Source organism: Haliotis cracherodii, unplaced genomic scaffold, assembly GCF_022045235.1.
Source record: "Haliotis cracherodii isolate W230 unplaced genomic scaffold, xgHalCrac1.p SCAF_32, whole genome shotgun sequence".
In the NCBI taxonomy this organism is placed as follows: domain Eukaryota; kingdom Metazoa; phylum Mollusca; class Gastropoda; order Lepetellida; family Haliotidae; genus Haliotis; species Haliotis cracherodii.
Window position 1 is genome coordinate 90,001 of NW_027266289.1, and position 13,006 is coordinate 103,006.

Sequence of the window (13,006 nt, forward strand, 5' to 3'; positions counted from 1 at the left end):
GTCAGCAGATGGTTTACTGGGCATGTCACCATAGGGTTTACTGGGCATGTCAACATAGGGTTTACTGGGCATGTCAACATTGGGTTTACTGGGCATGTCAACATTGGGTTTACTGGGCATGTCAACATTGGGTTTACTGGGCATGTCGGCATAGGGTTTACAGGACATGTCAACATTGGGTTTACTGGGCATGTCAACATAGGGTTTACAGGGCATGTCAACATATGGTTTACTGGGCATGTCAACATAGGGTTTACTGGGCATGTCAACATAGGGTTTACTGGGCATGTCCACATTTGGTTTACTGGGCATGTCAGCATAGGGTTTGAAGGGCATGTCAGCATAGGGGTTACTTGGCATGTCAGCATAGGGTTTACAGGGCATGTCAACATTTGGTTTACTGGGCATGTCAGCATATGGTTTACTGGGCATGTGAATATTTGGTTTACAGGGCATGTCAACATTTGGTTTACTGGACATGTCGGCATAGGGTTTACAGGACATGTCAACACTGGGTTTACTGGGCATGTCACCATAGGGTTTACTGGGCATGTCACCATAGGGTTTACTGGGCATGTCAACATAGGGTTTACTGGGCATGTCAGCATAGGGTTTACTGGACATGTCAACATAGGGTTTACTGGGCATGTCAACATAGGGCTTACTGGGCATGTCACCATAGGGTTTACTGGGCATGTCAACATTGGGTTTACTGGGCATGTCACCATAGGGTTTACTGGGCATGTCACCATAGGGTTTACAGGGCATGTCAACATAGGGTTTACTGGGCATGTCACCATAGGGTTTACTGGGCATGTCAACATAGGGTTTACTGGGCATGTCAACATAGGGTTTACTGGGCATGTCAACATAGGGTTTACTGGGCATGTCAACATAGGGTTTACAGTACATGTCAACATTGGGTTTACTGGGCATGTCACCATAGGGTTTACTGGGCATGTCAACATAGGGTTTACTGGGCATGTCAACATAGGGTTTACTGGGCATGTCAACATTGGGGTTTACAGGATATGTCAACATTGGGTTTACTGGGCATGTCACCATATGGTTTACTTGGCATGTCAGCATAGGGTTTACTGGGCATGTCACCATATGGTTTACTTGGCATGTCAGCATAGGGTTTACTGGGCATGTCACCATAGGGTTTACTGTGCATGTCAACATAGGGTTTACAAGGCATGTCAACATTGGGTTTACTGGGCATGTCAACATAGGGTTTACTGGGCATGTCAACATTGGGTTTACTGGGCATGTCACCATATGGTTTACTGGGCATGTCAGCATGGGTTTACTGGGCATGTCACCATAGGGTTTACTGTGCATGTCAACATATGGTTTACTGGGCATGTTAGCATATGGTTTACTGGGCATGTCAGCATAGGGGTTACTGGGCATGTCAGCATAGGGGTTACTGGGCATGTCAGCAGAGGGTTTACTGGGCATGTCACCATAGGGTTTACTGGGCATGTCAACATAGGGTTTACTTGGCATGTCAACATAGGGTTTACTGGGCATGTCACCATAGGGTTTACTGGGCATGTCAACATTGGGTTTACTGGGCATTTCACCATAGGGTTTACTTGCCATGTCAACATAGGGTTTACTGGGCATGTCAACATTGGGTTTACTGGGCATGTCACCATAGGGTTTACTGGGCATGTCAACATAGGGTTTACTGGGCATGTCAAAATAGGGTTTACTGGGCATGTCAACAAAGGGTTTACTGGGCATGTCAGGGGTTTACTGGGCATGTCAACATAGGGTTTACTGGGCATGTCAACATAGGGTTTACTGGGCATGTCAACATAGGGTTTACTGGGCATGTCAACATTGGGTTTACTGGGCATGTCACCATAGGGTTTACTGGGCATGTCAACATAGGGTTTACTGGGCATGTCAAAATAGGGTTTACTGGGCATGTCAACATTGGGTTTACTGGGCATGTCACCATAGGGTTTACTGGGCATGTCAACATAGGGTTTACAGGGCATGTCAACAAAGGGTTTACTAGGCATGTCAACATAGGGTTTACTGGGCATGTCAACATTGGGTTTACTTGGCTTGTCAACATAGGGTTTACTGGGCATGTCAACATTGGGTTTACTGGGCATGTCAACATTTGGTTTACTGGGCTCGTCAACATAGGGTTTACTGGGCATGTCAGCATAGGGGTTACTGGGCATGTCACGTAGGGTTTACTGGGCATGTCACCATAGGGTTTACTGGGCATGTCAACATAGGGTTTACTGGGCATGTCAACATAGGGTTTACTGGGCATGTCACCATAGGGTTTACTGGGCATGTCAACACTGGGTTTACTGGGCATGTCAGCATAGGGTTTACTGGGCAGGTCAACATAGGGTTTACTGGGCATGTCAACATTGGGTTTACTGGGCATGTCAACATAGGGTTTACTGGGATGTCAACATAGGGTTTACTGGGCATGTCAACATAGGGTTTACTGGGCATGTCAACATTGGGTTTACTGGGCATGTCAACATAGGGTTTACTGGGCATACTGGGCACCTCAACATAGGGTTTCCTGGCTTACATACAATTTGCTCCCTGTCTGCACCGGCCATATCGATCAAAAAAATAATGTGTGTTTTAACATAACCACTGTTTAGTGTCGATTCCAGATTAGAACAATAAGTTAAACCAGAAATGTGTACGCAAAAGAACTCAAAGTGAAGCCAGCAAATAACAAAGAAATGTGCCATTCACAAGTTCTACAGGAAAAATTACTAGGTTAACAAATCTATTAAAAAAATAATCAGAATGACAATACACAATATGGTGGTAGTAACAATGGCAGTACATTTACAATGGCAGTGCAAAATATCAAATTAATAGCAATGGTAATAGCAATAAAGTCAGAGATAATAATATTCACCAAGCAGCAACAATGGTCAAACTTCAAAATTAGCCCCAGGTTGAATATCCAGGGTGAAATTAGTATCTTCACACAGCCGATGGACGTGGTGTAATGTGAGATGAGAGAGGCATGTTATTTCCCACTTATACACTCTATATACCTTGTAGAAAGTTCCATACCATTTCGTGTTCGTCTATAGCTGTTCTAGAAGATTCCAGATTGTACTTGAACCCCAAAGCATCAACATACAGTAACTTCCACACCACTGCTTACATTATCTAGAAATACATTCCTGACAACGGATTATTATTAAAACACAATGTCATGAATTTCTACTGAATCCTTACATAAACAATGCAATCCAATTACAACATTGCTAAATTACACAACCAATTAGAGGCCTTGCATCACCGTTATTTTAACACTATATGAATTGAAAGCACGGATCTGTGTATCTTATCTGTACCTGTAACAACACAGTACATGATCATACAGGGTAAGTGGTACTTGGTGTAAATATGTGCGACCTTCAGAGACCCCCATGTAACAACACTATATACTCAACCTGTCAGGTAAATACTCCTGTATATACTCAACTTGTCAGGTAAATACTCCTGTATACACTCAACCTGTCAGGTAAATACTCCTGTATATACTCAACCTGCCAGGTAAATACTCCTGTATATACTCAACCTGTCAGGTATAAACTCCTATCTATACTCAACCTGTCAGGTAAATACTCCTATCTATACTCAACCTGTCAGGTAAATACTCCTGTGTATACTCAACCTGTCAGGTAAATACTCCTGTATATACTCAACCTGTCAGGTAAATACTCCTGTATATACTCAACCTGTCAGGTAAATACTCCTATCTATACTCAAACTGTCAGGTAAATACTCCTGTATATACTCAACCTGTCAGGTAAATACTCCTGTGTATACTCAACCTGTCGGGTAAATACTCCTGTGTATACTCAACCTGTCAGGTAAATACTCCTGTGATTACTCAACCTGTCAGGTAAATACTCCTGTATACACTCAACCTGTCAGGTAAATACTCCTATCTATACTCAACCTGTCGGGTAAATACTCCTATCTATACTCAACCTGTCAGGTAAATACTCCTGTGTATACTCAACCTGTCAGGTAAATACTCCTGTCTATACTCAACCTGCCAGGTATAAACTCCTATCTATACTCAACCTGTCGGGTAAATACTCCTATCTATACTCAACCTGTCAGGTAAATGCTCCTGTCTATACTCAACCTGTCGGGTAAATACTCCTGTCTATACTCAACCTGTCAGGTAAATACTCCTATCTATACTCAACCTGTCAGGTATAAACTCCTATCTATACTCAACCTGTCAGGTAAATACTCCTATCTATACTCAACCTGTCAGGTAAATACTCCTGTATATACTCAACCTGTCAGGTATAAACTCCTATCTATACTCAATCTGTCAGGTAAATACTCCTATCTATACTCAACCTGTCAGGTATAAACTCCTATCTATACTCAACCTGTCAGGTAAATACTCCTATCTATACTCAACCTGTCAGGTAAATACTCCTGTCTATACTCAACCTGTCAGGTATAAACTTCTATCTATACTCAACCTGTCAGGTAAATACTCCTATCTCTACTCAACCTGTCAGGTAAATACTCCTGTATATACTCAACCTGTCGGGTAAATACTCCTATCTATACTCAACCTGTCAGGTAAATACTCCTGTCTATACTCAACATGTCAGGTAAATACTTCTGTCTATACTCAACCTGTCACGTAAATACTCCTATCTATACTCAACCTGTCAGGTAAATACTCCTGTGTATACTCAACCTGTCAGGAGACTACTCCTGTATATACTCAACCTGTCAGGTAAATACTCCTGTATATACACAACCTGCCAGGTAAATACTCCTATCTATACTCAACCTGTCGGGTAAATACTCCTGTATATACTCAACCTGTCATGTAAATACTACTGTCTATACTCAACCTGTCAGGTAAATACTCCTGTATATACTCAACCTGTCAGGTAAATACTCCTGTCTATACTCAACCTGTCAGGTAAATACTACTGTCTATACTCAAACTGTAAGGTAGATACTCCTGTATATACACAAACTGTCAGGTAAATACTCCTATCTATACTCAACCTGTCAGGTAAATACTCCTGTATATACTCAACCTGTCAGGTAAATACTCCTATCTATACTCAACCTGTCGGGTAAATACTCCTGTATATACTCAACCTGTCAGGTAAATACTACTGTCTATACTCAACCTGTCAGGTAAATACTCCTGTATATACTCAACCTGTCAGGTAAATACTCATGTATACACTCAAACTGGCAGGTAAATACTCCTGTATATACTCAACCTGTCAGGTAAATACTCCTGTATATACTCAAACTGTCAGGTAAATACTCCTGTATATACTCAACCTGTTGGGTAAATACTACTGTCTATACTCAACCTGTCAGGTAAATACTCCTGTCTATACTCAACCTGTCGGGAAAATACTCCTGTCTATACTCAACCTGTCGGGAAAATACTCCTGTATATACTCAACCTGTCAGGTAAATACTCCTGTATATACACAACCTGTCAGGTAAATACTCCTGTATATACACAACCTGTCAGGTAAATACTCCTGTCTATACTCAAACTGTCAGGTAAATACTCCTGTATATACTCAAACTGTCGGGTAAATACTCCTGTATATACTCAACCTGTCAGGTAAATACTCCTGTATATACTCAACCTGTCAGGTAAATACTCCTGTATACACTCAACCTGTCAGGTAAATACTCCTATCTATACTCAACCTGTCGGGTAAATACTCCTATCTATACTCAACCTGTCAGGTAAATACTTCTGTATATACTCAACCTGTCAGGTAAATACTATTGTATATACTCAAACTGTCAGTTAAATACTCCTGTATATACTCAAACTGTCAGGTAAATACTCCTGTATTTACTAAACATGTCAGGTAAATACTCCTGTATATACTTAACCTGTCAGGTAAATGCTCCTGTATATACTAAACCTGTCAGGTAAATACTCATGTATATACTCAAACTGGCGTTATGTCCAAATCGACAGTAGACAACAGTCAGCGGTCTCAAATAAAAAATGTTTCTGGTGGTGTCAACACTATGTTTGCTGGCAACATTACTGGTGCAAACATAACGATTTATCTCGTTAAACCCCCAAGCCCGCTCCCAGTCACAAGACGCCGGGTTGTCATCGAAAGTGATAGTGACACCGACTAATGCATCTACTCTGACCTCGTCACGTTAATCGGTATTTGCCGAGCCAAAGGCTCGTCAAATACCGATTAACTAAGACTCGGTTGTTATTTCCCATATTAAAAAAACACTCGTGATGAATCCTCTATATATACTAGTACTCAACCTGTCAGGTAAATACTCCTGTATATACTAGTACTCAACCAAAATACTCTTTCGAAATGACATAATGGACCGTTGTCCCAGTTTTGCGGGGGCGGTCCGGTAGCCTAGTGGATAAAGTGTTCGCTCGTCACGCCGAAGCCCATTTCTGGTGTCCCCCGCCGTGATATTGCTGGAATATTGCTAAAAGCAGCGTAAAAACTCACTCACTCCCAGGTTTGCTGATTTCGTTATAATATTTTCTTTGTATTTGTGTTATTAGTATGATGAGTTTATGAGTGTGTCAATAAATTGATCCACCAGACTAAACTTGAATTTCATCATTACAGATACAGGAACTTGAGGACCGTGATGCGCTGCGTGAGAAACAAATCCAAGACTTGACGGAACAGATACTGGGAATATATTGGGAATATTGAAAACTATCACGTGATGATACCAGGTGTTTGTGAAAAGGGGAGTCAAATGTGGGAATTGGGTCGGACATCAGTTTTGTCACTGACGCGTCAAATTCGGAAATTTTCCTCCACATGGTTACAATAAAGCTTTTTTGAAAGGTTTACTGAGGCCTTGAATGTTGTAACCTTGATCAAACAACTTTTGAGCAAGCGTCAGATGACGGTCTTTGAAATCTTGGCAGAAAGAGCGTAGTTGATTGTACCTCAAAATTTGTAAAATATAAACACCAAAGGCGTCCTGTGTTTCTAATGGCGACAGAAAACGTCATTAACACTTCTAACACTGTACAGTAGACATGATACACCAGTCCTGTGTTTATAATGGCGGCGGGAAGTGTCATTAACACTTCTAACACTGTACAGAAGACATCATACACCAGTCCTGTGTTTCTAATGGTGACGGGAAGTGTCATTAACACTTCTAACACTGTACAGTAGACATGATACACCAGCCCTGTGTTTCTAATTGAGGCGGGAAGTGTCATTAACACTTCTAACACTGTACAGTAGACATGATACACCAGCCCTGTGTTTCTAATGGTGGCGGGAAGTGTCATTAACACTTCTAACACTGTACAGTAGACATGATACACCAGCCCTGTGTTTCTAATGGTGGCGGGAAGTGTCATCAACACTTCTAACACTGTACAGTAGACATGATACACCAGCCCTGTGTTTCTAGTGTAGTCAGGAAGTGTCATTAACACTTCTAACACTGTACAGTAGACATCATACACCAGCCCTGTGTTTTTAGTGGTGTTGGAAAGTGTCATTAACACTTCTAACACTGTACAGTAGACATGATACACCAGCCCTGTGTTTCTAGTGGACACAGAAAGCGTCATTAACACTTCTAACACTGTACAGAAGACATGATACACCAGTCCTGTGTTTCTAATGGTGACGGGAAGTGTCATTAACACTTCTAACACTGTACAGTAGACATGATACACCAGCCCTGTGTTTCTAATGGTGGCGGGAAGCGTCATTAACACTTCTAACACTGTACAGTAGACATGATACACCAGCCCTGTGTTTCTAGTGGACACAGAAAGCGTCATTAACACTTCTAACACTGTACAGAAGACATGATACACCAGTCCTGTGTTTCTAATGGTGACGGGAAGTGTCATTAACACTTCTAACACTGTACAGTAGACATGATACACCAGCCCTGTGTTTCTAATGGTGGCGGGAAGCGTCATTAACACTTCTAACACTGTACAGTAGACATGATACACCAGCCCTGTGTTTCTAATTGAGGCGGGAAGCGTCATTAACACTTCTAACACTGTACAGTAGACATGATACACCAGTCCTGTGTTTCTAATGGCGGCGGGAAGTGTCATTAACACTTCTTACACTGTACAGTAGACATGATACACCAGTCCTGTGTTTCTAATGGCGGCGGGAAGCGTCATTAACACTTCTAACACTGTACAGTAGACATGATACACCAGCCCTGTGTTTCTAATGGCGGCGGGAAGTGTCATTAACACTTCTAACACTGTACAGTAGACATGATACACCAGCCCTGTGTTTCTAGTGGACACAGAAAGCGTCATTAACACTTCTAACACTGTACAGTAGACATGATACACCAGCCCTGTGTTTCTAATGGCGGCGGGAAGCGTCATTAACACTTCTAACACTGTACAGTAGACATGATACACCAGCCCTGTGTTTCTAATGGCGGCGGGAAGTGTCATTAACCCTTCTAACACTGTACAGTAGACATCATACACCAGCACTGTGCTTCATTAACCCCTCGTGGTTGAAGCCATGTATGAACAACCTTTAAGGAGAGAACTTTTCTATCAGTCCCTTGTCATATGCTTCACAAGTACCTCGCTAAGAAATATCAGAGATTAAGTTGGACACATACCGGCACATATTTTTCGCGAAATAAAATACGTCTCTCCATCTTTTGTTTAGTTCTAAAAGTGATGTTAAGTTACTTAAATTACTCAAATCTCCTCACTGAATCTTATCGCTGACAACTATACTTACATCTAGTATCAATCATCTCGAGCATCTCACTCTTCACCCACTCGATTTGCGTGCGCATCACGTCATGACACGTTCAACGCCAAGGGATAGAGCAAAAATATTGCGGGTTGCCTAATAATTTACAGGAATGTGATTGACTTCGTGCATGTGAGGCGGAAAGACTGGCAGTTAAGGCTAGGGGCACTCAGAGGTTGACAAACTCCTCTCCTCGTTGCATGGCTTATATGCGGCCTTAGATTAAATTCTTTCAATCAGTGACTCACTATTAACTCAAATGTGTTACATCTGTCGCATAACTGACCTGCCATTCACATGCTTTACATATCGTTAATAAACTATACTGTATGTCCGCCTGTAACAATGGCACACGACGTACCAAACCGAATCGTTTTGCTTCATTTTTTTATTCATTCACAATCTGTCATTTTCGTGAAGGCGCGCCCTATTAAAGGATTAAGACATGCCCTATTACTATTAACAAAAGCTATTTCCAAGGGAACATTTATACCTGCATGTCAAAATGTTTCTAAAGGACGATGATCTCACTGTATCACGCTCATTATTGCGGTAAACTTTATTACAAATGTCTTGCATTCGGGGTTGAACAGCTTACAAAAGTCGAAAAATTACAAAATCTACAAGACCAAATATGACATGTTATTGGCAATTGTTTACAGAAATAGAAATGCATGTACTTTCTACTCAATTACCCATAAGGCATTATTTCAATTACCCACACGTCCCATAGATTTTTCAGAAAACTATTACATATAGCTTAAAAAACAAACTGTTCAAGGGAGAAAATGTTATTGCAGTAAGAGCATATGCCACCATACAGTGCGGGCGCTACCCGTAGGCCAGGACATGCTCATCCTTTTCACGAACACCTGGTGTCATCACTGATTTTCAGTGGTCATTCACATAATCTTTACCGCTATTTGCCCTCTATCCAAAATGGAATCTGTTTCGGCGGATAATCTAGTTTTGTTATTCTCTTGCATTGAGGGGGCGTTCGGGTAGCCTAGTGGTTAAAGCGTTCGCTCGTCACGCCGACGACCCGGGTTCGATTCCCGACATGGGTACAATGTGTGAAGCTCATTTCTGGTGTCCCCCGCCGTGATATTGCTGGAATATTGCTAAAAGCGGCGTAAAATCATACTCACTCACTCACTCTTGCATTGACAATTTATATATTTGCAGTCACGAGTCTAGTTTCATCACTTGGCCTAGTTGGCCTTACCTCGATCGGCTCGATCGTTCGTTCGTGTAAATGTGGAAAAACACAAAGTAAAAGCGTGATCTATAGTATACATTGAGAGGTGGTTCCTTGAAATGGCAGTTGTCCCGTGTAGACTTATGATATAGACACAATAGTTTTGTTTTCGGGCTAAATACATTAGGCCCAGTTGCATGGAAGGTTGTCTGCCATTTTCATTTGGCGTTAATTTGGTTTACAATTAATATAGACATTTTGCTGAACGGTGACATTTATCACCAAATACATTCAGCTTTAAAAGCGCCCGAAAAGTACGAATAATTAATATAACTCTGGTAAACAGACATAGGGGTAGATGTCAGTACTTTTTATATTTGTAGGGAAGTTGTCGAATGAAACGCGTTCCACGCATGCGCAGTTCTTTATTTCGGTCGAAGCCGAACACTGTCTGCAGATCCGTATTTTCTTACAAAGACAGCACAGAGGGGTCAGTGGCGGTGGAACCCCCCTTGTCGAAACATTAAAGTAGAAAATTATTTTGAAGCATAAATGAAAATATTATCATTTGATTATTTATACGTCCTTAGTGTGATAAAGGTGCCTGACATATCTGTGAAAGGTATCTTTGTATGACACGCGGAGTGAGTGAGTGAGTGAGTGAGTGAGTGAGTGAGTGAGTATGCTTTTAGCATTATTCCAGCAATATGACAGCGGGACACGCGAAGTAACAAGAATCTGTAACAAGTAATAGACGGAAATTGATCCGCACATGTGGTGGGTGGGTTGGTTTTAACGCCGCTTTAAACAGTATTCCAGTTATATCACCACGTGTCAGCTTAATGGGCAGCTAAGCCCGAAGTGATGCAGGTCTCAGACGTCTACCACTTCGGTGAAACCCACGAGCACGGGTATGGTGCTGACAAACCTAGAAACATAATCGGGACGAACCGGGATTCGAACCCACAATCGCGCCCTATAGACGACCGGGCAACCGGTGTACTGAAACATTGTCACCTTTCTGAGTTCCATTTTGAAATAACTCGTCTTCCTGATTGAATTGTCAGAACCTCATTGTCAAGGGTTTCTAACGCTCTGTAGATATAGATACGTATTCTGATAATTGGTATATAGCAGGTATAGCGACCGTTCCGTCACGCATGTTCACACCTGTATAGCTGGCTTACCTACCAAGAGACAAAGCAGAATAAGATTGACACTTTTAGGAGAATGCAGATGAGTAACATTAACTCCCGTAAATATATTTATCTTATTTATACAAAGGGACATACAGACACGGTTGACCCAGTTGTTTTAGGCGGCACAATTCGCCGTGCAGAGTTACGTCCCCTAGGCGTGCCAGAAATCAATAATCGTAGGTTCGAATCCCAGCACCATACCATAATTCGGATTTTCCTCCCACATCAAGCTGACACACCGTGGTATAACCGAAATACTGTTAAAAGCGGCGCGAAATAATAGTCATTCAGGATATCCTTATTGACGATCTTTTATCGATACATTATATCAGATAACCAACGACTCTTTAACCCACAGATTTAGCTCCTTAAGTATGCACATGTGTTACTGTTGTGACTCAGTTAAATACCTGGGCGCATTCATCTACAATCAAATTTCATGTTCAGTAAAGATTGTGAAATAAGCAATACAAAATGTTACAGCGACAAGGCGACACTTCATCACTATGTCAGCGGCCGACATGTTTTACAAATACAACATTCAAAATGGCTACCGTCGCGATAGCTTCGGTGCTGTGTTTGCTTGTGATAAGGTTAAGTAACTGGTCAGTTGATATCGGTAATTTTCCGATCAAAATTCAAACATGAGTTCATGTTCTGATGGTTGTTAACGAACCAAAATGATGTCTCAGGGCAAGGGCCAGGCAAGTCGGGCTCGACCAGTTTAAAAATATGTTCCCATGGCAAAGTTAGAAGTGCAGGCTTGCAGTCAATAGATCGAGTCGTTACAAACAATAGATCGAGTTGTTACAGTTAATAGATCGAGTCGTTACAGTCAATAGATCGAGTCGTTACAGTCAATAGATCGAGTCAATAGATCGAGTCGTTACAGACAATAGATCGAGTCGTTACAGTAAATAGATCGAGTCATTACAGTCAATAGATCGAGTCGTTACAGTCAATAGATCGAGTCAATAGATCGAGTCGTTAGTCAATAGATCGAGTCGTTACAGTCAATAGATCGAGTCGTTACAGTAAATAGATCGAGTCATTACAGTCAATAGATCGAGTCGTTTCAGTTAATAGATCGAGTCGTCATAGTCAATAGATCGAGTCGTTACAGTCAATAGATCGAGTCGTTACAGTTAATAGATCGAGTCGTTACAGTCAATAGATCGAGTCGTTACAGTCAATAGATCGAGTCGTTCCAGTCAATAGATCGAGTCCTTACAGTCAATAGATCGAGTCGTTACAGTCAATAGATCGAGTCGTTACAGTTAATAGATCGAGTCGAACCTCGGTCACTCCAGTTGCCCATTCGATGACGAGCCTGCCCTGTCCTAGTTAATGGTGTATTCATGGATGGACTAAAGCTCAGTAAAGTTGATGTGAGTATCAAACCTTGTGTTAATGCTTGTATGAGTGTGCGCAGGCACATGAATGTCTAGGAAGGTACTTAGGATGAACGGTCGTCGGACCCTTCCTTCCAGGACTTACTGACCATAGGGAAACGTAGACGTGGTGATTGTGCAGGTGGTGATTGTGCAGGTGGTGATTGGCCGGAGTTTCGCCATTCTGATTCTGTTTTAGAATTACATTTTGTACCGATTCATTGAGGTCATCAGATTTCTCCATCGTGCCGCAAAATGATTTCCGAACGGTAGCTGGACAAACCCCACAAAACGAGTCACGAGACGGCCCGGAGACCTTCACACACATCACGCGAATGGATTTGGCAATTATATGTCGGTTTGATAATGAACGACGACGCAACATTTCACACACATCACTGAAGCTACGTAACT

General features: G+C 41.8%; 1 protein-coding gene and 1 pseudogene across 1 annotated transcript in view; one reads left to right on the top strand and one right to left on the bottom strand.

Annotated features, from left to right (window-relative positions):
- Window positions 1-1,680, bottom strand: part of LOC139477226 (uncharacterized) — a 2,759-nt gene extending 1,079 nt beyond the window's left edge. Inside the window, exons 1-3 of the mRNA XM_071259781.1 lie at window positions 1,314-1,680; window positions 911-1,049; window positions 1-64 (exon numbers count right to left, since the gene is read on the bottom strand). The exon at window positions 1-64 is cut by the window's left edge and continues 367 nt beyond it. Of these exons, the coding sequence (XP_071115882.1) occupies window positions 1-64; window positions 911-1,049; window positions 1,314-1,680 (570 nt within the window). The remainder of the gene's footprint in view (window positions 65-910; window positions 1,050-1,313) is intronic.
- LOC139477289 (uncharacterized) overlaps window positions 1-13,006 on the top strand; it is a 29,665-nt pseudogene that overhangs the window by 4,863 nt on the left and 11,796 nt on the right.